Source organism: Eschrichtius robustus, chromosome 6 (genome assembly GCF_028021215.1).
Source record: "Eschrichtius robustus isolate mEscRob2 chromosome 6, mEscRob2.pri, whole genome shotgun sequence".
Lineage (NCBI taxonomy): Eukaryota > Metazoa > Chordata > Mammalia > Artiodactyla > Eschrichtiidae > Eschrichtius > Eschrichtius robustus.
In genome coordinates this window covers 79,745,547-79,773,084 of record NC_090829.1, presented here as the reverse complement: position 1 = coordinate 79,773,084, position 27,538 = coordinate 79,745,547, and the positions used below count along the sequence as shown (strand labels likewise).

Sequence of the window (27,538 nt, the reverse complement as noted above, 5' to 3'; positions counted from 1 at the left end):
TGATGCCACTTGTATTATTTTCTATTCCAATTTAAATTATGACAAATCTGGTAGTTTGAAACAACACAAATGTATTGTCTTACAGTTCTATAGGCCAGAAGTCCAACGCAGGTCTCACTGGGATAAAATCAAAATACTACAGGGTTGCATTCCTTTCTGGTAGCTCTAGAGGAGAACCTTTTCTTGCCTTTTTCAGATTTTATAGGCTTTACACATTTCTAAGCTTGTAGCCATCTTCCTCCATATATAAAGACAATAATTTAGCATCTCTTTGACTTCCTTCCATCATCAAACCTCTTTCTAACCACAGCTGGGAAAGGTTCATCACTCTTAAGGACTCGTATGTTCAGATTGGGCCCACTTGGATAATCCAGGATACTCTCTCCATCTCAACAAACCTTAATTACATCTAAAAAGTCTCTTTTGTCATATCAGGTAATATATTTATGGGTTTTGAGGATTGAGGCATAGACAGCTTTGGAGGGAACATTATTTCACCTACCAAAACACAGGAGACTGTGTGAAAATAAAATGATCAACTTAGAACAGTTCATTACTGATTTAAGGCATTCCAGAGGCCCTCTAAAACAACTTTAAAGGAACTCTTAACTTCTGCAGCTCTAGGGCAGACTGTGCTCAAAATAGGCCCAGGATCTTTTTATAAGGAGACTAAACACATAGTTTGAAAGGTCTTATTTGTTAAAGTCAAAGCCCTGATAAAGAAAGAGTATGACCCTGACACCTGGTATAGCTTTCTAGGGCTGCCATAACAACGTTGTATAAACTGGGTAGCTTAAAATAACAGAAATTTACTAATTCACAGTTTGCACGCCAGTAGTCTGAAGTCACGGTCTTGGTTGGGCCACTCTCTCTCTGAAGGCTCTGGAAGAGAATCCTTCCTTGCCTTTTCCAGCTTCCGGTGCCTCCTATTGTTCCTTGATTTTTGGCAGGATAACTCCAATCTCTTCCTCTGTCTTTACATGGCCTTCTTCTCTGTGTCTCTGTATCCTCTCTTCTTCTTTTATAAGGACACCAGTCATTTGATTTTAGGGCCCACCCTAAATTAAGGATGATTTTGTCGCAAAATTCTTAACTAATTACATCTGCAAAGACCCTATTTCCAAGTAAGGACACTTTCTGAGGTCTTCCAACTCTCATCTGGTGAGCAGAAGTGGCAAGTAGCTATATAGCTCATAAGACTCATGTGTCAGAGACTCATGTGTCATAAGGCTTTATCCCATAAATATCTAGGACCTGGCCCTATATGTGATGATTTTGAAGGTCTAATGGTCTGGGGGTGGAGGGGCATCTCCTCTAAGGTAAAATGTAATCTTTTGTATTTCTCCTTATTAAGAAAGTGTCATGTCACTTGGTGGGCGCTTTTGGATTTAGATAATAGTATATAAGGCCCTAGAAATTATTGTTCCAAATCAGTTTTTTAGGTTATCCAAAATTCTGCCACTTTTGAGTGGAGCCTAGAGAAAAAAAGGTCTCTTCCCTAAGTCCAAGTGCAGCCTACCCTACCATTTGGTATCTATGATCTGCTAGAGCTTAATGTATTTGGTAGTTAAGAACACTCTATTGGAAAGCCCCATAAGAGAGGAACAACAGCTGCTCTCCATTTTCAAAGTAACTTCTGGCATGCTAATGGGCCCTTGTGGAGACTGAACACCTAACGATGGGACACCAAGTGACTGTGACTTGACCTGTCCTGCATGAGTTGGATGTCATCATATTCATTGATTCCTAGGATTGGGTGAGGGATGTGACAGTCCATTTTACAATGGAAGAGGTATATTTGGGAAATCAGCCTTGAACTGTCCAAAAGGCCTAAGTAAATTGGATAAATGGGGAACCAAGAATTCCTATGTTGCAACAATGCCTTTCTCTCAACCCACATATATGGTCTTAGGGAGTAGGAGGGGAATATCTAAAACCAACTAATGGAGTAGGACAGAATTCAGGCCTGGTTCACAGACAGGGTCAGATGATTGGTTGGTACTATCTGGGCAAGGAGTACTGCTCAATTACGTCTCCACTTAGGGGGTGACATGGAGTGACCTGATGAAGAAAAATCCTTACAGTGCATAGATCCCCACGCAATATACTTGATTGTGCATTTCATATCAAGAATGAAACACAGTAATAAAAAAATCCAGAAACAAAAATTTCTTTCCATTCGGTGGGAATGTACATTGATGCAGCCACTATGGAAAGCATAGTGGTTTTCCACTATGAAGGCGCCTCAAAAAATTAAAAATAAATTGATCTTGTAATTCCACTCCTGGATATTTATCCAAAGAAAACATAGACACTATTTAGAAAGGATATGTGCACCTCTATGTTTATTGCAGCATTATTTACAATAGGCAAGGTTTGGAAGCAACCCAAGTGCCCATTAATAGATGAAAGGATTAAGATGTGGTATAAACACACACACACACACACACACACACACACACACAGAGGAGTATTTCTCAGTCATAAAAAGAATGAAATCTTGTCATTTGCAGCAACATGGGTAGACCTAGAGAATATCATGCTAAGTGAAATAAGTCAGGCAGAGAAAGACAAATACTGTTGTGAATCACTTATATGTGGAATCTAAAATACAAAACAGATGAACAAATATAACAAAACAGAAACAGAGTTACAAATACAGAGAACAAACAAGTGGTTGCAAGAGAGGAGAGTGGCGTGAGGAAAGAAATAGGTGGGGGAGATTAAGATTAATAAAACTCCAGTTGCAAAATAAATGAGCCATGTGAGGAATACAGTCAATAACTATGACTCATTGTGGTGATCATTTTGAAATGTATAGAAATAGCAAATCACTATGTTGCGTAATAGGAACTAACAAAATGTGGTAGGTCAATTATACTTCAAAATAACAAAAGACTCATAGAAAAAATGATCAAATTTATGGTTACCAGAGACAGGGAGTGGAAGAAGGGGGAATTTGATGAAGGCTGTCAAAAGGTAGAACCATCCAGTTATAAGATAAATAAGTACTAGGGATGTAATGTACAACATGATACTATAATTAACACTGTTGTATGTTATATATGAAAGTTGTTAAAAAAGCAAAACCTAAGAGGTCACATCAAAAGAAAAAAATTTTTCTACTTTATTTTGTATCTATATGAGATGATGGATGTTCACTAAACTTATTTGATTAACATTTCATGATGTATCTAAGTCAAGTCATTATGCGGTACACCTGAAACTTATACAGTGCTGTATGTCAATTATGTCTCAAAATTGGAAGAAAAAAATGTCATTACTAAAGAAAGACACAGCTTTAATTTGTGACTTTTCTATATGTATATTTCAATAAAAATATTAAAAAATTAAACACCTATTCCTGATAAAATAAATTTATAAAATATTGAATGAATTCATACTTCTTTAATGATATATGTTATATATATTATATATGTATGTATAATATATATAATAATAATATTTTATATATATATATATATAAAATCTGGGATTTTATTTAATAGGGAAACACCAGAGACATTGCCACTAAAGTTAGGAAGAAAGCAAGGATGCTCATCCCCTCCAGTATTTTTAACACTATAAGATGTTTTAGTAATGCAGTTAGACAAGTACAATTAGAGGCATAAAAATTGGAAAGGAAGAAGTAAAATAGTCTCTATTTTAGATTATATGATAATATAACCTGGAATGCCTAAGAAAATCAACATTAAAATTAATACAAAGAATAAAATAATTTAGAAGGTAGCATACTAAAATCCAACTATAGAAACAATACCCTCTTAGAAAAGATAATGAAGAGAAGATCCTGTATAAAATAGCAACAAAAGTTTAAAAAGTAATTTGCTATGAAATTAACAAGAAAATCTATACGTGGAAAACTCAAAATTCCTGAAAACTTGAATAAGTGAAAGGTGTCCTTTGCTCTTGGATAAGATGACTCATTTTTTCTTCTATTTGTTGAACTTTATTCTCTTTTTCTTGACATTCTACAGTTAAATGCTTATATTTATTAAAAATTTATACTTTTCTCCTTTTAATATGTACAGGCACGCCTCGATTTATTGTGCTTTACTTAACTGCACTTCACAGATATTGCATTTTTTTTCAAATTGAAGATTTGTGGCAACCATGAGTCGAGCAAGTCTATTGGCACCATTTTTCCAACAGCATTTGCTCACTCTATGTCTCTGTGTCACATTTTGGTAATTCTCACAGTACTTCAAACTTCTTCATTATTATATTTCTTAAGGTGGTCTGTCATCAGTGATTATTTTTAATTGAAATATAGTTTACTTATAATATTAGTTTCAGCTGTACAACATAGTGATTTGATACTCTTATAGATTATGCACCATACAAAGTTACTATGATATTATTGACTGTGTTCCCTGTGCTGTACATCACATGCCTATGACATTTTAAAACTGGTAGTTTGTACCTCTTAATCCCCTTCACCTATTTTGCAGCCCTTCCCTCTGGCAACCACTAGTTTGTTCTCTGTATTGTGAGTCTGTTTCTGTTTTGTTGTATTTGTTTGTTTGCTTTGTTTTTTAGATTCCATATATATAAGTAAAAACATATACTATTTGTCTTTCTTAGTCTGACTTATTTCACTTAGCATACTACCCTCCAGGTCCATTCATGCTGTCACAAATGGCATTATTTCATTCCTTTTTATGGCTGAGAAATATTCCAGTGTGTGTGTGTGTGTGTGTGTGTGTACCACATCTTTATCCATTCATCTGTTTATGGACATTTAAGTTGCTACATATCTTGGCTATTGTATATAATGCTACAGTGAACATTGGGGTGCATATCTTTTTGAATTAGTGTTTTCCTTTTCTTTAAATAAATACCCAGGAGTGGAATTGCTGGATCGTATGGTAGTTCAATTTTTAATTTTTTTGAGGAACCTCCATAGTGCTTTCCATAGTGGCTGCACCAGTTTACGTTCTCCCCAACAGTGCACAAGTCTTCCCTTTTCTCCACATCCTTGCCAACACTTGTTAATTATTTGCTGTCTTTTTGATGATAGCCATTTTGACAGGTGTGAGGTGATATCTCATTGTGGTAGTGATTTGCATTTTCGTGTTGATTAGTGATGTTGAGCATCTTTTCATGTGCCTGTTGGACATCTGTATAGCTTCTTTGGAAAAATGCCATTTTTTAATCGGATAGTTTGTTTTTTTGATATTGAATTGTATGAGTTCTTTATATATTTTGAATGTCAGTCACATCATTTGCAAATATTTTCTCCTATTCCATAGTTGTCTTTTCATTTTGTTGATGCTTTCCTTCACTGTGCAAAAGATTTTTAGTTTGATGTGGTCCCGTTTGCTTATTTTTGCTTTTGTTGTCCTTGCTTGAGGAGACAGATCCAAAAAAATATTGCTAAGACTGATTTCAAAGAACATACTGCCTATGTTTTCTTCTAGGAGTTTTGTTGTTTCAGGTCTTACATTTAAGTCTTTTGTACATTTATTTATTTATTTTTTAATGGTATGCCCATTGCTATGCCTTTTTTTAAAAAATATTTATTTATTGGGCTGCATCAGGTCTTTGTTGAGGCACATGGGATCTTCATTGTGGCATGTGGGCTTTCGTTGCAGTGCTCATTGTGGTGCATGGGCTCTTCGTTGCAGCACGTGGGCTTCTCTCTAGTAGTGGCATGAGGGTTTTCTCTCTCTAGTTGTGGCATGCAGGCTCCAGGGTGAGTGGGCTCTGTAGTTGTGGTGCACAGGTTCCAGAGCATGTGGGCTCTGTAGTTTGCAGCATGCAAGCTCTCTAGTTGAGGTGTGCGAGCTCAGTAGTTGTGGCGTGTGGGCTTAGTTGCCCCGTGGCATGTGGGATCTTAGTTCCCCGACCAGAGATTGAACCCCCGCCCCCTGCATTGGAAGGCAGATTCTTTACCTCTGGACCAACAGGGAAGTCCCCTTTTGTCCATTTAGAGTTAATTTTTTTATATGTTGTGAGAAAGTGGTCTAGTTTCATTCTTTTACATGTAGCTGTCCAGTTTTCCCAAAACCACTTATGTGAAGAAACTGTCTTTTTCCCATTGTATATTGTTGCCTCCTTTGTTGTTGATTAATTGACCATATGTGTGTGAGTTTATTTCTAGGCTCTCTATTCTGTTCCATTGATCTCTGTGTCTGTTTTTGTGCAGTGTCATACTGTTTTGATTACTTTAGCTTTGTAGTATATTTTGAAGTCAGGGAGTGTGTGTGATACCTCCAGCTTTGTTCTCCTTTCTCAAGATGGCTTTGATTATTCAGGGTCTTTTGTGGTTCATTGAAATTTTAGGATTATTCTAGTTCTGTGAAAAATGCCATCGGTATTTTGATAGGGATTGCATTGAATATGTAGATTGCTTTGGGTGGTATAGACTTTTTAACACTATTAATTCTTCCAATCCATGAACATAGAATATCTTTATGTTTATTTATGTTGTCTTCAATTTCTTTCATCAGTGTCATATAGTTTTCAGAGTGTAGGTCTTTCACCTCCTTGGTTAATTGTATTCCTAAGTATTTTATACTTTTTGATGCAATTTTAAGTGGGATTGCTTTCTCTTTCTGATAGTTCATTTTTAATGTATAGAAATGCAGATTTATGTATATTAATTTTGTATCCTGCATCTTCACTGAATTTATTTATTAGTTCTAATAGTCTTGGCATGGAGTCTTTAGGGATTTTTATATAAAGTATCATGTCATCTGCAAATAGTTACAGTTTTACTTCTTCCCTTCTAATTTGGATGACTTTCATTTCTTTTTCTTGTCTGATTCCTGGGGCTAGGACTTCCAATACTATGTTGAATAACAGTGGACATTCTTGTCTTGTTCCTGATCTTAGAGGAAAAGCTTTTAGCTTGTCACCATTGAGTATGATGTTAGCTGTGGTTTTGTCACAAATGGCTTTTATTATGTTGAGATATATTCCCTCTATACCAACTTTGATGAGGATTTTTATCATGAATAGTTGTTGAATTTTGTCAAATGCTTTTTCTGCACCTATTGTAATGATCATGTGATTTTATCCTTCCTTTAGTTAATATGGTGTATCACATTGATTGATTTGCAGGTACTGAACCAAACTTGCACCCTTGGGATAAATCCCATTTGATCATGGTGTATGATCCTTTTTATATATTGTGGAATTTTGTTTGCTAATATTTTGTTGAAGATCTTTACATCTATAATTTTCAGATTTATTGACATGTAATTTCCTTTTTTTGTAGTGTCTTTGCCTGGCTTTGGTATCAGTGTAATGCTGGATTCAAAGAATGAGTTTGGAAGTTTTCCCTTCTCTTCAATTTTTAAAAGTTTGAAAAGGATAGATACTAAATCTTCTTTCAGTGTTTGGTAGAATTCCAGTGTGAAGCTATATGATACTGGACTTTTGTTTGTTGGGAGTTTTTTTTTTTTTAATTACTGATTCAATTTCATTACTGGTAATTGGTCTGTTCATACTTTCTATTTTTTCCTGGGATATTGTACATTTATAGGAGTTTGTCCATTTCTTCTAGATTGTTCAAGTTGTTGTCGTGTAAATGTTTGTAGTATTCTTCAATTATTGTATTCCTGTGATATCTTGTATAGCTTCATGTTCATTTTTGATTGTATTTACCTGGACCTTCTCTCTTTTTTCTTGATGAGTCTGGCTAAAGTTTCATCAATTTTCTTTATCTTGAAAAAAATAACCTCTTAGTTTCATTGATCTTATTCTCCATTTTTTTGTCTCTATTTAATTTATTTCTCCCCTGATCTTTATTATTTCCTTCCTTCTACTAACTCTGGGTTTTTTCTTTTTGTAATTCCTTTAGGTTTCAAGTCAGGTTTTTTGAGATTTTTAAAATTTCTTGAGATAGGCCTGTTTTGCTATAAACTTCCCTCTTAGAACTGCATTTGCTGCATCCCATAGATTTTGAAAAGTTGTGTTTCAATTTTCATTCATCTCAAGACAATGAAAAAAAATTTTCTCTTTGATTTCTTCATTGACCCATTGTTTTTTTTAGCAGCCCATTGTTTAGCCTTCCTGTGTTTGTGTCTTTTCCACCTCTCATTCTGTAATTGATGTCTAGTTTCATACCACTGTGGTCAGAAAAGATACTTTATATGATTTTACTTTTAAAATTATTGAGATTAGTTTTGTGGCCTACCATGTGATCTATCCTGGAGAATGTTCCATGTGCACTTGAAGAGAATGTGTATTCTATAGTTTTTGGATGGAATGCTCTGTAGATATCTATTAAGTCCAACTGCTCAAAGTATCATTGAAGGCCAACGTTTTCTTATTGATTTTCTGTCTGGATGATTTATTCATTGATTTATGTGGGGTATTAAATCCCCTACTAATACTGTGTTACTGTCAATTTCTCCTTTTATGTCTGTTAATATTTGGTTTATATATTTAGTTGCTCCTATGTTAGGTGCATATATGTTATGAATATTAGTTCCTCTTTTTGGATTGACACCCCCTTAACATTATGTAATGCCCTTCTTTGCCTTTTGTTACAATCTTTGTTTTAAAGTCTATTTTGTCTGATATGAGTTATATTACCCCTGCTTTCTTTCCATTTCCATTTGCATGGAATACCTTTTCCCATCCTTTCACTTTCAGTCTATGTGTGTCTTTAGCTCAGAAGTGAGTCTCTTATAGGCAGCCTATAGATGAGTCTTGTTTTTTTTATCCATTCAGCCACCCTATGTCTTTTGATTGGGGCATTAAGTTCATTTACACTTAAAGTGATTATTGATAGGCATGTACTTTTTGCCATTTTGTTATATGTTTTCTGGTTGTTTTTTGTAGTTCTTCTCTATTCTTTTCTTTTTCTTTTAGTCTCTTTCCTGTGGTTTGATGATTTTCTTTAGTATTATGTTCGGGTTTCTTTCTGTTTGTATTTGTGTATCTATTCTAGGTTTTTGGTTTTTGGTTACTATGCAATATATAGGTAGGTAGGTAGATAGATATTTGTTTTAAACTGATAGTCATTTAAATTCAAACACATTCTTAAAGTTCTACAGTTTTTATAATATCCTCACCATGTTTTATGTTTTTGACATTCTATTTTACATCTTTTTGTGTATCCTTTAATTACTCATTGTAATTAGAATTGATTTTACAACTTTTGTCACCTAACCTCCATACCAACTTTTTAAGCAGTTGATCCACTGCCTTTACTATTATATTTGCTTCTACCAATGAGATTTATTTTCTTCATGTATTTTCTCATTTCTTGTTATGGCCTTTTCTTTTTTGCTTAAAGAAGACCCTTTAACATTTCTTGTGTGGCCTGCTTAGTGGCAATGAACTCTTTTAGTTTTTGCTTATCTTGGGAACCCTTTATATCGCCTTCAATTCTGAATGCTAACCTTGCTGTGTAGAGTATCCTTGATTTAGGTTTTTCCCTTTCAGCACTTTAAATATATCATGCCACTCTCTTCTGGCCTACAGTTTCTGCTGAAAAGTCAATGAGAGCCTTATGGGGGTTCCCTTTTGTTTGACTCTTTGTTTTTCTCTTGCTGCCTTTAGAATTCTCTATCTTTAACTCTGGCTGTTTTACTTATGATGTGTCTTGGTGTTGACTCTTTGGGTTCATCTTTTTAGGACTGTCTCTGATTCCTGGACCTGGATATCTATTTCATTCCCCAGGGTAGAGAATTTTTCAGCCATTATTTCATCAAATATATTTTCTGCCCCTTTTCCTTTCTTTTCTCCTCCTGGGACTAAATCCTATAGCATGAATATTATGACACTCAGTGTTGTCTCAGAGGTCCCTTAAACTATCCTCATTTTAAAAACTTTTTCTTTTTACTGTTATGATTGGGTGATTTCCACTATTCTGTTTTCCAACTCATTTATTAATTCTTCTTTACCACTTAATCTGCTTTTTATTCTCTCTGGTATATTTTTCATTTCAGTTATTGTATTCTTCAGCTCTGATTGATTCTTTTTTAATATTTTCTAATTTTTTGTTGAAGTTCTCACTGTGATCCTCTATTCTTCTGAGTTTGGTGAGCATTTTTATGACATTGCTTTGAAATCTTTATCATGTAAATTACTTATCTTCATTTCATTAGGAGTTTTATCCTCCTATTTCATTTGGAACATATTCCTCTGTCTTCTTATTTTGTTTCACTTTCAGTGTTTGTCTTTATTAATTAGGCAAAACATTTGCCTCACCTGGTGTGGAAAGTGTGTCATTGTATAGGAGTGTCCCTTTGCAGACTATGTGTGCTTGGTGGCTTTGGTGGGAGGGCTGGAGCTGAAGTGAGCATTGGCTGGGCCTCTGAGTTTGTAATATCCCCTTTGTCTTTTGGGTCACCTGCTGGGGGTGTGGGTCCTGACTAGATCACTTCTTTCACCCTTGTACCTGTCTCTGTGTGATTTTTTTAAAAAGTATTGTTAATTGTAAAAAAGCTGTTCAGCCAGTCTTCACGTTGTTCTGAGAGAGAGTTATTTTATATATAGTTGTAGTTTTGGTGTGTGCACAGGAGGAGGTGAGCTCAGGGTCTTCCTACTCTTCCATCTTGATCCCACCTCTACCCAGTGATCTTTGATGTTACGCTTGAAAAAGTATTATGACTCACTGAAGGCTCAGATGATGGTTAGCATTTTTTAGCTATAAAGTACTTTAAATTAAGTTATGTGCATTGTTTTTTTAGACATAATGCTATTGTACACTTAATAGATTGCAGTATAGAAGTCTACATGCACTGAGAAACCAAAAAAAAACCTGTATGACTCACTTTATTTTGATATTACATTCTGTTGAGGTGGTCTGGAACTGAACCCACAATATCTTCAAGGTATGCCTGTATTTATAAAACCATATATTTCCCTCTTGATGAGGATTCATCTGTATCCCACAAGGTTCAATATGAGGAATTTTTGTTCTGTTCTGTTTCATACTTTTCATTATGATTTCTTGTTTGGCCATAATTACTTAAATGCATATTTTTTAGTTTCCAAAATATTTTTGTCAATGAGTTCTAATTTTATTTCATGTTTGTTAGAGAATATATAGTATCTTTGGTTTTGATTATTTGGTATTTACTAACTAATTTAACAGATATTTTTGCAGATACCTATTTTCTTCAGAAACTTTTCCAGGTCCTGATAATATGTATAATATGTAGTGAAGAAATCACCTACTTCTTTGCCTATATATATATATATATATATATATATATATATATATATATATACACACACACACACATACATATATGATATGTATTTGTGATGTGGGCAATATTCCTGTTTTGATGTGATCAGGCATGATTACAGAGGGATCTTATTTTTGTCTTGATTCATCATGGTCACAGAATGACTTTGTCTGGTGTCTCCTGGATGTCAGGGGCTGTTTTTCTCTTTCTCAATTCTTTAAGTGTTTCTAATGTATTTTTATATTTCCCATATCACAATCTTGTATAGTTATCTCAAATTTTTGATACTTTGAGGTTTATTATTTTATATTTTGTGATTTACTAGGACTGTTGGTTATAATGTTTTATAAACAAAATGACTTCTATCTTTCTTATGTTTATTATAAAAAATATAATAGCATTTTAGAATATCATTTCATTACATCTTGGGGCTCAATTTCTGAAAGGTTATATTATTCATTTTCTCGCTTAGGTCAGATTTTCCAAACTTTTTAGACTTATAAATCTCCTTTCCATACATTTCATAGAAATTTTTATCATACATCTCATAGGATTTGGTTTTATTGTTTATCATTTTCTCTGGTATGTAAAAAAAGTTGGAGTTAATACATATCTTAGTACAGTATATATTACTTTATATAAATTTAATTTTAAGAAAGTCTTTGTTTACCCTAATTTTGACTTTTTAAATTTATGAAGTCATTATGCCATTTACTTTAACTTAATATGTAAAAAGCTCAATTTTTTAAGTCAATTTTAAAATTTATTGTTTGCAGTTTAATAATAAAACATTTAAATATATGCTATACCTTCAAAAGTAATATGCATTGCTTTCATGATCTGATATTTGAAATTTTGTTTCCTGTTAAAACTACTAGCTGGTTTATTTTTGTTGTTTTTTTGTGTTCTGTTATAAAATTTCTAGGGAAATGATTAGGTCTCAAGAAGCTATGTAGGAGTAACTTATAACTACCATTATATTTTCTGTTTTTACCACTGTGTTTTGGAGTTACTGAAACATCTTTATTAACAGTATAAGAATTTTCACCAGAGAAATACTACTAATGGATTTCAAGAAAATCATCTTAAGGCACATTCCTGCGAAATATCATTATTTGAACATTGGCCTAGTTTTATCCTTTCTGGGTTTTTTTTAACCAATGGTAGATTAAATTTAACAAAATATAACTACAAATAAAACTCAGAATCATATTATAGTAAAAACCATCAGCGCAACTAGCAGTATTTAGCTGAATGACTGAGTCTTGAATATGATCATCTAATAATCATTTCTGTTCTCAAATCCTTTTCTTTTGAAATGCAGAATGTATATTTTGTTAATTGTCTTATTTATTGATTTATAAGTCAATATCAACTATATTTAATGATGTGAATCTCTAGGATACCTTTGTGAACTGCTGAGAGTTCCTAAATCACCAATTTAAAATACTGACGTAAGTCAGAAAATTGGATTTGATAGAAAGAAATTTGAAGCCAAGTTTGTGACCACATTTTTCAAGTGCATAGGACTGAATGGCATATACACTGTTCGTTAAAGTTATCACATGTCATCCTTTATTTCATCTTCCTTTTCTATCCCATTTTTCTTTTGTTCCAATATTCTCATTTATTTTTATGTTGTTTCATATATACTTACATATTTTCTCAATTTCCTCTTTGGCATGAGGTAGATTTCATTGGTAAATGTTTATATTGAAGTAGAGTTCATTTGCCAATTTTTTTCAATGTAGAAAACCTATATTCAGGTTTGGAAAAATTGGTATTCTAAATAAAGTTGTATAATGTAGTATGATTATATTTTATTAACATTAATCTTTATTTGGAGCAAGGTAAAATTAATGTTGGAATTACAAAAATGATTGTTCTAATGTTTTCCAGCTGCTAATAGGTTATGAAAATGGTACTGTAGTATTCTGGGACTTGAAATCTAAAAGAGCAGAACTGAGAGTTTATTATGATGAGGTAAGTGATTTCTACTGGAATATTTGAAAAGAGTATTGTGATTTTATGCCTGTTTTCTACATTTAAGCTTTGTATGTTACCAGTATTTTTATCATTGGAAAACCGCCTAGTTCTGATCCAGTGCCTCACACTGCCTGTTGGTATTTGCATGAGTTCCACCTCTGGGTTGTTCTCCTGAGTGGAAATTTTGCCTTGATGGATTATTTTTAAGCCTTTTTTGGGCATTTACATATGTTGGCGTCTATTACCTATCTTTTTCTTTCCTTTAGGCTCTATGCTTATTTCTTAACCTCTTTGTCCTTAAGGTCTCTAAAGATACTATTCACGTCTTTAGAAAATTGTTTTTCTGTGGCAGAAGGTTTAAGTAGTCAGTTTGAAAGGCCTTATCTTCTAATACTTGCCTTCTTACAGTAAAGAGAGATTTTTAAAATAGTAATACTTAATAATAAAAGTCAGATCTTGAAGTACGTTTTATCGTACAGAATTGAGATTTTAGGTTTTCATGTAGAGAAAGCAATGAACTCTTATCAAGGAATGGTCTCTTAATTGATACTTCAGTTGTTCGAAGATTGATTCTAGGCTATTATTTCCATCTTAAGAAGAAGCTAATGTGAAAAGAGTGAGGCTAGGGGCAAAAGGTGAGAAAGGGAAATTATGTCTTGTAGCTGTGGAAATAAAGGTGATCATCTAGGCTCTCAATTAAATTAAAAATTGTTACAGTGATGAGAGATAGGAAAATACAGGTCAAAAATCACTGTTTAGAATTACCCAGGCTTAAATGGGAAGAGTGCTAAAGAATTTAAGACAACACTAAGATAAATAGAGAAATAAATTTGAAAGGAAAACACATTTTTTTAGAACAGTTTCTTTTTGTGCCCTCTTCCATCCCCTTATAAAAGTAAAATTTAAATTTTGGTGCTTAAAGATACAAGCCTTCGGCTATCCCATAACCCCCACCCCCCATTCATTTCTTAGTGGTTCTGGCAAACTAAGATTTTGTGATATATACAAGATTATTGTCATGGTGACAAAGAATTCAGAAGTAAATGATATAACAGCTGGGTAATTTGGTCATGATTAGTGAACAATACTCTGGCAAGCAATGTCATACAATTATGCTCTTTATGATCAACTTACGAGGCACATTGAATCATAAGTCAAGAAGGTCCTGGAGAGCTAAGCTAGGGTTTTCCTTTCATTAAATACATAAAATACAAAGATGAGTATGAAGATCACTTCCTCTCTTAAGACTAGCAGTTAGATAAGAGTCCAAATACCATCTGTGTATTTAGCCAGTTGGAACTAGAGTGGAGCAGCTGAAATGGAAATCCAGATGAGAATGCTCAATCAGCTACTTTTCCTGTGGCCTTAAAAAGTGTGGAAGGAAGGTTTCTAACTTTAAAAAGTAAGTGAAAGTAATTTTGCAATGAAATGTTTAAATAAAGATTAACAATGTTTTAGTCAGTAAAATACTACACTTTACACTTAGAATTATATGAATATATATAAAATTGATTTACTTTAATGCATAATTATATGTCCTATCATTTTAATAAAGATAGTTGTATACTTCATGTTACTACCAAACTTTTCAAACTTTCCTCATCACTTTACGTCTCATATTTTGAAATCATCTGTCCTGAAATGGTTTCTCATAAGTCACCAATGATCAGTGACCCCTTCCATAGTCTTTTAAGTTCCTCCCTAAACCTGTGACTTTACATCAGTCCTTCCTTCTTAAAATGGTTTCTTCCCTTGTTTGTGTTTTTCCACCTCATTTTTCACCCCTCCTTTCTCCATCACTGGTTCTTTCCTTAACTCTCCTTTACATTATAGATACTCTTCAGGATTCTACATCTTCACCCTCTCTTCATTTCTCCTTCAGTTTACATTTATGTTCATATCCCCTCCCACCATTTCAAATATTACCTATATTATGCTGATAAATTAAAAATTCATATATATCTTTAACTCTTACCTCTCTCCTGAGATCTAGATCCAAATATCTAATATCTATAAGTCCAGATGAATATTCCATTGGCACTGAATTTATATTTAAAGGTCTGACCTCTTTCTGTGTTTTTTTTTTAGTTTTTCAATTTTGATTTAGTTATTTTAATTTATAACCCTCAGAGTCATATTTGACCCTTTTTTCTTCTTCATATATCATATGCAATCACTTTTGTAGTCTTCTTGATTCAATTTTTATATTGTCTCTCATTTATTTCCTCTCTTTTTTCATTCCCACATTCAGCGTCCTAGTTGAGGATGTTATCTTTTGCCTGGAAGACTTATAATAGCCTTTTAACTAATCACATTTCCTCAGATATCATACGTTTTCAATATATCTTTCACTAACAAGATTATCATTTTAAGACATAGCAGATCAGGTAATTCTCTACCTCAGAACCTTTGAATGGCTCCCATTTGTCAACAGTACAAAGTCTTATTCCTTGACAGGAGGTTTAAAGCCCTGGTGCTATCTTTTTCCCTTGAATTTAATTTACTGCATCCTTCTACACACTTCTCACACTTCAGACATATTACTCACTATCTCCTCAACATACCATTTATTTCCTACCTCCAAGCCTTTGCTTCTGCTAATACCTTATCATGAACTCCCTTCTTTCCTCTTATGCATATCAAAATTCTACTAATTATTTAGCTACTGTAAAGCTATTTGGACTATCTAACTAGCCACTTGATAAATAACCACTGATGAATTCAGAGTTTTGTTTTGGAAATCCAGGATCATTTTCAGAAATAACCATATGAATCTTACTTCCACATTAGCTGTGAAATTTTTGTTTCATTACATCAGTATTTCTTAAATAATCTCTCACAGAGAAATCTCTCAGAGTCTGACATGAGGATAACCTTTTAATTCCTTACTAACTGCTGTTTTTCCTTTTTTCAGATTGTTATCTAGCTTTTTGGGTTTTCTTTGTCTTTTTTGTTTACAAGAAATTCAGTCACAGCCACTGAGTTTATTTTCCATATTGTTTTTCATTAAAAAAATTTTTTTCTTTAATTAGTTGTATTATATTTGGTTTTTCAGCAAACGCTTAAGGTCCTTTTTAAAGAAAAGAATGGGGTATAATCAAATAAATAGAAATTGAATATTTACCCATTAAGTCAGTTCAAATTCCAGCTCTTCAATCTCTTCAATGATGGACTATTTGACATTTTATTCTTTAATAACAAGTTGGTTTTACATGCCTACTCTTCTGTACAATAAGTGTACTTCTTTTATAGTACTTATCTTGGTTTTATGTTATATATATCATTTTTATATCTGTCTTCTCCAGTAGACAGAAATTCAGTGGGATAGAAAGAAAGGTTAGGGCTGGGGCTCTGCTCCTACCATTTAGAGCAAAGTAGTCTGAGAGAACTTTAAATTGACTGAGGTTCATCCAGGTTAACATGTAGAGGAGGCAAAAAGTGACATTTCCCTTTAGTCACATAAAAAACGAGAAGAAATAAGCAGAGGAGAAGACAAAGAAGAGTGTTTTTTCCCTCTCACTGCCTCTACTGAACCCTGGCAATAAAGAGGTCTTCTCTGCCAGGTCAGTAATAAAGACCAGGGTGAGAGAAAACATAAGTCCAGTGTGTCATGGTATCTTTTGCAATTAATCAAATCTTACTTATCTTGAGGTCCACTCATATACTATTTCATTTCTGATATGTCTAATGATTGCTCTAGCCATCATTTATTTATAACTCTAACAATACTTATTGTTTGGAAATATGTGTGTGTGTGTACATATAAGTTTGGTATAAAATAAATATATACATAACTTAGTTTTATAAATATAGATTAAAAAACTAAATGTTAAAAGTTCCAAACAATAAGTATTATTAATATTGGTATAAATGTTTCCTATCTCGCAGTTGTTTAAGTTCTTTTAAGGAAAGGATCATGCTGTATATACATCTGTTCAACTTTTATGCTTACTAGAGTTTCTTTCATTGTGCTTATTAGCACATTACCCAAGTTCCATATATACTTTATTAATTTTGAAAGAATACCAAGAGTGTGGAAATATTTGATAACATTAATTACTTATTCATTTAACAGATTTTTTGAGTACCTACTTTATGCAAGACACTGTGCAACCACTGGAAATAAAACAATTTAGGAAAATGTAATGATTACTTTTTAATTTTATTTAATTCACATCTACAGAATGAATCTGTAAATACAAAAATTTTAAACTCTTCTTGCTTTAAGTCAACTTAAATAGTGTATGTTAGAGTTAATATAGTCCAATGATTCCAAATATGGGTTTTGTAGTCAGACGCTGGCTTTGAGTGGTGTAACCTGAGCAAGTATCTCAATCTTTCTAGGCCTATTTCACCACGTGTAATTTGGAAAAACATAATATCTGTTTTGTAGGATTAAATGAGATAATGTACATAAACTGCTTACCCTGGGGTCTGGCATGTAGTAAGCCCTCAAATTGAAACTCTTATGTAAACTACCTTTTAGGTTGGCTATTTTAAGTGGAACTAGGCTTCTACCTCACCAGAGATTATCTTCTGATAACCTTGCTTTTACTTCTGTGTAATAATTTTCAAGGAAGCATTAAAGGGTGCAGGGAGGACCCAGGATTTACAACAAAAAGTTCTGGGATCTAACGATATTATGAAATTTACTTAACTTTTCTTTATCTTAGGAGGTGAGTTTTTGTAGCCTTTTTATAAGCCTATAGAAGGTTGAAACCAAAGGTAGTATGACCTAGGTCAGAAAAATTACATATGTTTCTTAAGTGTTATTGCTATAATAATTCTGTGTTAAAATATTTTTCCTTTGGAATATGGAATGATATGTCAACTTTTTTCCTCCTCTACTTGTTTTTAATTGTTATTTCATTAGGCTATTCATTCAATTGATTGGCATCATGAGGGCAAACAATTCATGTGCAGCCATTCAGATGGTAGCTTGACTTTATGGAACCTGAAAAGCCCAAGTCGTCCTTTCCAGACCACAATTCCACATGGTAAGATGTATGCTTTCAAAAGAAATCAACTCCGGAGATTCAGTGCCGTTACTTGAAGTAGGAAAGTTGGTATCATTATCACTAGAAAGAGGTAATAGGACATAGCTTCTGATTCTAAATACCCCTTTATACCTCCTTCAGATCCCTACATTATGACCCAAAGTTTCTATACTTCCCTTCCTCCTATCTATCAACTTTCCTACATTGTAAGTGATACCTATTCAATTTTGATACCAAAAATTGAATAACTGATGGTTGATGTACCTGAAGCAGAGGAGATAATATAGGATATTTGATGAATTTTAAGGGGTAAGGAGCTAGTGAGAGAATGACACTTTATAGATCTGACTCTTGGACCTAATTTCTATACTGCTTTAGCATCTGTTGTTTTCTAAATTCTCCCATTTATTTCCATTTCTGCCATTTGATTCCACTAAATTATGACTACATGGTTTTTATCGTAGGTTGTATTTATCTTACTATATTCCTCATTGAAAGCAGATATTTAGGATTTATGTTGGATCTGTCTAACTAGGCAGAATAAAAATTTCTAATGTATGAATATCTTTTATTCAGAGGCCATATTATTTTCCATAATATTGGTGATGATCTGAGTTTCGTGTTTACCTCATACCATTGGTTGGTTGTAAGAATAAAGAGGTCAAAACCTAGAGGTTAATCAAATACATTCTATTTCATAGTTTCTGAGTGTTTATTATAGTTTCACATTGAGAAAATAGTGGTATGTTTTTATAGTGGGTGACCCATAAATCAAAAGATGGAATTATTCCAACTTGGGTTGGCTTGCCATTTTTTGTACCACAGTTGCATGTTCCACCGCAAAAGATTAAATTATTGCAACATTTACCTTAGCAGTTTACTTAGAGATTACCTTACATTTAAAAACTTACTTAGAGATGCTTTATTTATTTATTTATTTAAATAGAAGTACAGTTGATATGCTATTTATATCAGTTTCAGGTGTACAACATAGTTTTTCAATATTTTTGTAGATTACACTCCAGTTAAAGTTTTTACAAAATAATGGCTATAACTCCCTGTGCTGTACAATACCCCTTATTGCTTATTTATTTTATACATATAAAATAAATGAATATGTATCTCTTAATCTCATACCCCTAATTTGCCCCTCCCCCCTTCCTTCTCTACTCTTGTAACCACTAGTTTGTTCTCTATATCTGTGAGTCTGTTTCTGTTTTGGTTTTGTTTTATTTTTTGGTTCCACATATAAGTGACAACATAGAGTATTTGTCTTTCTTTGAATTATTTAACTTAGCATAGTACTCTATGCTATTCTGCCATCCCTGCTGTTGCAAATGGCAGAATTTCATTCTTTTACATGGCTGAGTAATATCCATTATATAGATGTGAGATATATACACACACACACACACACACACACACACACACACACACACACACACATATATATGATCTGAGTCAAATTTGAAATTCTCATTTTTACTTTGTACTGTTTAAATCTTCACTGTTTTTTATTATTGGTTGATTTTTCAATTCTTAGAGAAGTAAGTTAAAATATCTGTTATGAATATTTTCCTTGTAATTCTATTCATTTTTGTTTTTATACTCTAAAAACCAAATAGCTAAATGTGGCTGATATCGTTTATCAGATATTCTGTGGTTTAACTGGTGTTTGACTAGGAATCAATTTCTGAGAAAGCGGTATTAAAATTTAATGATTATAGAATTGTCTACTTCTCACTTTAATTCTGTCCTTTTTTGTTTCATGTATTTTAAGGTTTTATTGTTAGATATCTGTCATGTCTCCTGTAGAGAACATATAGTTGGGTCTTGCTTTTTTATTCAGTCTTACATCATTTAGTTGGAGTGTTTAGTCCATTAATATTAAATATAATTACTGAAGGGATTGGATTTAGGTATACCAGTTTATTATTTGTTTTTTGTTGGTCCTATCATTTTTTGTTCCTTTTATCTCCCCTTTTTGCCTTCTTTTGGATTATTTGAAAGTTTTTATTATGATTCCATTTGAATTTACATATAGGCAATTTATCTTCACATTTTCTTTTTAATCTGTTGCTCTAGGGATCACAATATATTGTACTTCCTTAACTTTCCATATTCTGTTAGGGTTAATTGTAACACTTTACATAAAATGTAGAAATTTCACAACCACATATATTTATTTATCTTCACCCATTGTCCTTCATGCAACAGTTATCATATGTATTACATCTAAATACAATGTTATAATTTTTGCTTTGAATACTCTTTAAGTATTTTTTTATTGATGTATAGTTAACTTACAATGTTTTGTTAGTTTCAGGTGTACAGCATAGTGATTCAGTTATTTTTTTTTCAGATTATATTCCAGCATAGGTTATTACAAGATACTGAATATAATTCACTGTTTGATACAGTAAATCCTTGTTGCTTGTCTATTTTATGTATAGTAGTTATATCTGTTAATCCAATACATGTAATTGTCCCTCCCCACCTCCCTCCCCTTTGGTAACCATAAATTTGTTTTTTATGTCTATAAGTCTGTTTCTGTTTTGTATATAGATTATTTTTTAGATTCCACATATAAGTGATATCATATAGTATTTGTCTTTCTCTGTCTGACTTACTTCACTAAATATAATATTCTCTAGGTCCATCCATGTTGCTGCAAATGACAATATTTCATTCTTTTTTATGGCTGAGTAATATTCCATTGTATTTATATACCATGTCTTCTTTATCAATTCATCTGTTGGTGGACATTTAGGTTGTTTCCATGTCTTGGCTATTGTAAATAGTGCTGCTATGAACATTGCGGCACATGTATCTTTTCAAATTAGAGTTTTCATTTTTTTCTGGATATATACCCAGGAGTGGGGTTGTTGGATCATATGGGTAGCTCTATTTTTAGTTTTTTGAAGAACCTCCATACTATTTTCCATAATGGCTGCACCAATTTACATTCCTTCCAACAGTGTACAAGGGTTCCCTTTCCTCCACATCCTCTCCAGCATACATTATTTGTAGACATTTTGATGATAACCATTCTAACTAGTGTGAGGTGATAACTCATTGTGGTTTTGACTTGCATTTCTCTAATAATTAGCAGTGTTGAGCATCTTTTCATGTGCCTGTTAGCTATCTGTACATCTTCTTTGGAAAAATGTCTATTTAGGTTTTCTGCCCATGTTTTGATTGGGTTTTTTTTTTTTGATATTGAGTTATATGAGCTGCTTGTATATATTGGATATTAACCCCTTGTCAGTTGCATCATTTACAAATATTTTCTCCCGTTTTGTAGGCTGTCTTTTTATTTTGTTGATGGTTTCCTTTACTCTGTAAAAGCTTTTAAGTTTGATTAAGTGCCATTTGTTTATTTTTGCTTGGATTTCTTTTGCCTTGGGAGACTGATCTATGATAATATTGCTACAATTTATATCAGAGAATATTTTGCCTATGTTCTCTTCTGGGAGTTTTATGGTGTCAAGTCTTGTATTTAAGTCTTTAAACCATTTTGAGTTTATTTTTGTATCTGGTGTGAGGAAGTGTTCAAATTTCATTGATTTATATGTAGCTGTCCAGCTTTCCAAACACCGCTTGCTGAAGAGACTATTTTTTCCCCATTGTATATTCTTGCCTCCTGTCTCATAGATTAATTGACCATAAGTTGTGGGTTTACTTCTGGGCTCTCTGTCCTGTTCCATTGATCTATGTGCCTTTTTATGTGTGTGCAAGTACCACACTGTTTTGATGACTGTAGCTTTTTCTGAAGTCTGTAAGGGTTAAACCTCCAGCTTTGTACTTTTTCCTCAGAATTGCTTTGGCAATTTTGGGCCTTTTGTGGTTCCATATAAATTTTAGGATTGATCTAGTTCTGTGAAAAATGTCATGGATATTTTGATAAAGATTGCATTAAATCTGTAGTTTGCTTTGGGTAGTATGGCCATTTTTAACAATATTAATTCTTCCAATCCAAGAGCATGGAATATATTTCCATTTTTAAAATCACTTTTAGTTTCCTTTATCAATGTTTTATAGTGTTCAGTGTAAGGTCTTTCACCTTCTTGGTTAAGTTTATCCCTAGGTATTTTATATTTTTGATGCAATTTTAAACAGGATTTTTCTTTTACTTTCTCTTTCTGACATTTCATTGTTAATGTAAAGAAATGCAACAGATTTATGTATATTAATCTTGTATTCTGCTACCTTGCTGACTTCTTTTATTAGTTCTGATAGTTTCTGTGTGGAAACTTTAGGGTTCTCTACATAGAGTACCATGTCATCTGCATAGAGTGACAGTTTTACCACTTCCTTTCCAGTTTCTTATTGCTGTGGTTAGGTTAGGACTTCCAATACTATGTTAAATAGAAGCGGTGAGAATGAACATCCTTGTCTTGCTCCTGAGTTTAGCAGGAAGTCTGTCAGCTTTTCACTGTTGAGTATTATATTGGCTCTGTGTTTGGTGTAAATGGCCTTTATTTTGTTGAGATACGTTCCTTATACCCACTTGGATGAGAGTTTTTATTATGAATGGATGTTGAATTTTGCCAAATGCTTTTTCTGTGTCTATTGAGACTATGATGTGATTTTTATTTTTTCTTTTGTTAATGTGGTATATCACATTGATTGGTTTGTGAATATTGAACAATCCTCATGACCCTGGAATAAAACAAACTTGATCATGGTGTATGATCCTTTTTATGTATTGTTGGCTTTGATTTGCTAATATTTTGTTGGGTATTTTGCATCTATATTCATCAGAGATATTGGCCTGTAATTTTCTTTTCTTTTTTTTTTTAGTGTATTTGTTTGGTTTTGGTATCAGGGTGATGGTGGCCTTATAGAATGAATTAGAGAGTGTTCCATTCTCTTCAGTTTTTTGGAATAGTTTGAAAAGGATAGGAATAAGTTCTTCTTTGTATGTTTGGTAGATTTCCCCAGTGAAGCTGTCCAGTACTGGACTTCTATTTGCGGGGAATTTTTTTTTTTTAAGATTTATTTATTCTTTATTTATTTATTTTTGGTTGCATCGGGTCTTAGTTGCAGCACTCGGGACCTTCATTGAGGCATGTGGGCTCTTCATCATGGTGCATGGGACTGTCTCTTGTTGCCGCACGCGGGCTTCTCACTAGTTGTGGCATGCAGGTTTTCTCTCTCTAGTTCTGGTGCGCAGGCTCCAAGGCAAGTGGGCTCTGTAGTTTGCAGCACATGGGCTCTCTCATTGAGGTACATGAGCTCAGTAGTTGTGACACGCAGGCTTAGTTGCCCCGTGGCATGTGGGATCTTAGTTCCCTGACCAGGGATCAAACCCCTGTCCCCTGCATTGTAAGGTGGATTCTTTGCCACTGGACCACCAGGGAAGTCCCGAATTTTTTTTTTTTTTGTAATTACAGATTCTATTTTACTTCTAGTGATTGGTCTGTCCACATTATCTGTTTCTTCTTCACTCAGTTTTGGCAGGCTGTATGTTTCTAGAAATTTGTCCATTTTTTCTAAGTTGTCTAGTTTTTGGCATATAATAGTTGTTCATAGTATTTTCTTATGATGTTTTGTATTTCTGTGCTATCAGTTATTATTTCTCCTCTTTCATTTCTTATTTTGTTTATTTGGGTCCTCTTTCTTTTCTTCTTTGTGACCTTGGCTAGTGAATTGTCAATTTTGTTTATCTTTAAAAAAAAAACGGCTCTTGGTTTCATTGCTCTTTTCTGTTATTTTTTAAATCTTTATTTATTTCTTCTCTGATCTTTATTATTTCTTTCTTTCTGGTAACTTTAGGCTTTTTTGTTCTTTTTTTCTAATTCTTTTAGGTGGTCAGTTAGGCTGTTTATTTGAGATTTTTCTTGTTTCTTGAGGAAGAACTGTATCAGTATGAACTGCCCTCTTAGAAATGCTTTTGCTGCATCCCACAGATTTTGTAAGGTTCTGTATTCATTGCTATTTGTCTTGAGGTATTTTCTGTTTTCTTCTTTGATTTCATCATTGACCCACTGGTTTTTTTAGTAGCATGTTGTTTCGTCTTCATATGTTTCTTATTTTTCCATTTTTCTTTGTATTATTTATTTCTAGTTTCATACTGTTGTGGTCAGAAAAGATGCTTGAAATAGTTTCTGTCCTCTTAAATTTGTTGAGACTTTGTTTTGTGAGCTAATATATGCTCTATCCTAGAGAGTGTTCCATAAACACTTGAAAATAATGTGTATTCTATTTTTTTTGAATGTAGTGTCCTGTAGATATAAACTAAGTCCAACTGGTCTCTTGTGTCATTTAGGACCTGTATTGCTTTATTGATTTTCTGTCTGCATGATCTGTCCATTGATGTCAGTGGGGTGTTAACTTCTCCTATTATTATTGTATTCCTGTAAATTTCTCCCTTTATGTCTCTTAGTATTTGTTTTATATATTTAGGTGTGTCTGTATTGTGTGCTTATATGTTGATGTGTGTAATATTCTCTTCTTATGTTGATTCTGTTATCATTATATAATTCCTTTCTTTGTCTTTGTTATAGACTTTGTTTTAAAGTCTGTTTTGCCTGGTATGAGTATTGCTACCATCTCTTTCTTCTTATTTCCATTTGCATGAAATATCGTTTTCCATCCCCTCACTTTCAGTCTCTGTCTTTAGCCCTGAAGTGAATCTCTAGTAGGCAGCATATGGTAGGCTCTTGTGTTATTTATTTTTTATCAACTCTGCCACTCCATGTGTTTTGATCAGAGCATTTATTCCATGGACATTTAAAGTAATTATTGGTAGGTACGTATTTATTGCCATTTTATTCCTTGTTTTCAAGTTGATTTTGTAATTTTCTTTGTTTATTCTTTTTGTTTTTCCTTTTATGGTTTGATGATTTTTCTTTGTAATATACTTGCATTTCTTTCTTTTTGGTTTCTGTGAATCTGTTGTATATTTTTGATTTGTGGTTACCGTGGAGTTCAAGTATGTTGACCCATAACTATATCTACTTGCTTTTAAACTGATAGTCATTCGTGTTCAGACATGTTGTAAAAGATCTGCATTTTTTTCCCCTTCCCCACATTTTTGGATTTTGATGTCATATTTTACATCTTCATGCTTATCCTTTTATTATGTATTGTAGTTATAATTGTTTTTACAATTTTTTTGGATTGTTTTTTAATCTGTGTACTGGCTTATTTAAGTGATCTTCAAACCTTACTATATATTTGCCTTTCCTGTTGGGATTTTCCCTTTCCTATAGATTCTTGCTTCTTTTCCATTTAGAGAAGACCATTCAATATTTCTTTTAGGGTAGCTTTAGTACTGCTGTATTCTTTTAGTTTTTGCTTGTCTGAGAAATTCTTTATGTCTCCTTCTATTGTAAATAATAATTTTGCTGGGTAGAGTATCCTAGGTTGCAGGGTTTTCCCTTTCAGGACTTTGAATCTATCATGCCACTCCCTTCTGGCCTGTAAAGTTTCTTCAGAGAAATCAGCTGATATTCTTATGGGGGTTCCCTCATAAGTGACTATTTGTTTTTTTCTTTCTACCTTTAGAATCCTCTCCTTAACTTTAGCCATTTTAATTGTGATATGTCTTGGTGTGGATCTGTTTGGGTCATCTTGTTCAGAACCCTTTGTGCTTCCTGTACCCGATATCTGTTTCCTTCTTTAGGTTTGGGAAATTTTCAGCCATACTTTTTTCAAATACATTTTTGATCCCCTTCTCTCTTTCTTCTCTTTCTGGAACCCCTATTATGGTTGGCATGTTTTATATTATCCCATAGATCTTACATGTTGCTTTTTTAAAAATTTGTCTTTCTGCATGATAGGGTGATTTACATTATTCTATCTTCCATATCACTTATTTGTTCTTCTGTGTCATTTAATCAGCTATTCATTGCTTCTAGATTGCTTTTAATCTTAGCAATCAAATTGTCTATTTTTGATTGGTTCATCTTTATAGCTTCTAGTTCCTTGTTACAGTGATCTGCATTTCTATCAATAATCTTTCTCACTCAGCATTTTTACTGCCACATTTTTGAGCTCAGGGTCTAGTAGACTGGTGAGATCTGTTTCATTATTTGTTTTTTCAGGGGATTTTTCTTGTTTTAATTGGGAGTAGTTCTTCTGCCTTTTCATTTTACTTAACTTTCTCTGTCTCTATGAATTTAGGGGAAACATATTTCTACTGGATCTTGAAGGGGTGTTTTTATGTGGGATTGTTGCTTTGGAGACTGTGTGTGTCCAGTGTTTTTGGTGTGAGAGCTGGTTTCAATATGGGCACCAGCCCCATCTTTCCTCAGGGTGTGCTGGCCGTTATCCTTTTGATAGAGGGTGTGGTTGGTGTTATAATATCTAGAGCCTGTGGAGGATGTGAGGTAGGGCTTCCTCTCTCCTCTGTGCCTGTCGCTGCCCCACAAGGGGCAGAGTTTGCTTCCCAGTAGTTGGAGTAGAAGCCCTAAGGTTTGGGTTCTGTCAGGCTCTGTTGCCCTTGAGTAATTGCCCTGCCCCAAAGAGGTGATCACTGAAAGCAAGTGAGGCCCATACAGTCACAGAGACCTATGTGCTGCCTGTGTAGACGTCTGCCCAGAAGCAGCACAAGGTTGCTTCCTTTTCTCTGTTGTGTACATCCCAGATCTAGTGCTAGGCTGTCATTTAGAGTAGGCTGAGTCTCAGGGTTGGCGCACTGTGGTGGCAGGAATTGAGGTGGCTCATGGGCCACCTGAGATCTGGGCTGCTACTGTGGCAGTCTTCTCCCAGAACTAGCACTAAGTTGTGGTATGGAGTGGGTGGAGCTGGGGTGCTCTCACTGGGAGAGGAACCACTGCATACCCCTGAGCCTGCTGACAATGGCTGTCTCTGCCCAACTCACACCCAAGGCCATCAGGGCTGTCTCTTAATTTCTGGATGAGTCCTCTCCCAGGGCCTATCTATCCAAGATTCAGTGCTTAGCTGCAGTGCACTCCTGTGGTACTGCTCCATGCCTGCAATTACAGTGGCCTCCATGGCTCCACCCAGATATCACCCAAGCCTTCTGGGCTGTCTCTGCATACCTAGACTGAGTCTTTGCCCAGATCTTGTGCCAGGCTGTGTTGTGGAGTGAGCGGGGCTGGGGTGTTTGCCCCTTTGGATTGGGAAATGCAGCGAGGTGGCAGCCGCCAATGCAAGGCTGTCTTTGCGCTAATTATTAGCAAGCCATCATCAGAGTCTAGACTTCTCTAGCCCTTCTGTTTGTCTCGGCAGGCAAGAGGGTTTTCTACTCCATGCGGACCCCAGGGCTGGGATGCTCAGATTGTGGCTCAACTTGCTAGCTCCCTAGGGTAAGGGTCTGCCCATGCAGACATTCTCTTCCTTACAGATTCCTCCCAAGGATGGAGGTCCTGACCCAAAGCCTTTTTTCTCCCAACCTACCTGGTTATGTGG

General features: G+C 34.0%; 1 protein-coding gene across 3 annotated transcripts in view; it reads left to right on the top strand.

Annotated features, from left to right (window-relative positions):
• STXBP5L (syntaxin binding protein 5L) overlaps positions 1–27,538 on the top strand; it is a 359,862-nt gene that overhangs the window by 144,304 nt on the left and 188,020 nt on the right. For all 3 annotated transcript variants that reach the window (XM_068546656.1, XM_068546655.1, XM_068546657.1), the window contains exons 7-8: positions 13,074–13,157; positions 18,034–18,157. In XM_068546656.1, the coding sequence (XP_068402757.1) occupies positions 13,074–13,157; positions 18,034–18,157 (208 nt within the window). The remainder of the gene's footprint in view (positions 1–13,073; positions 13,158–18,033; positions 18,158–27,538) is intronic.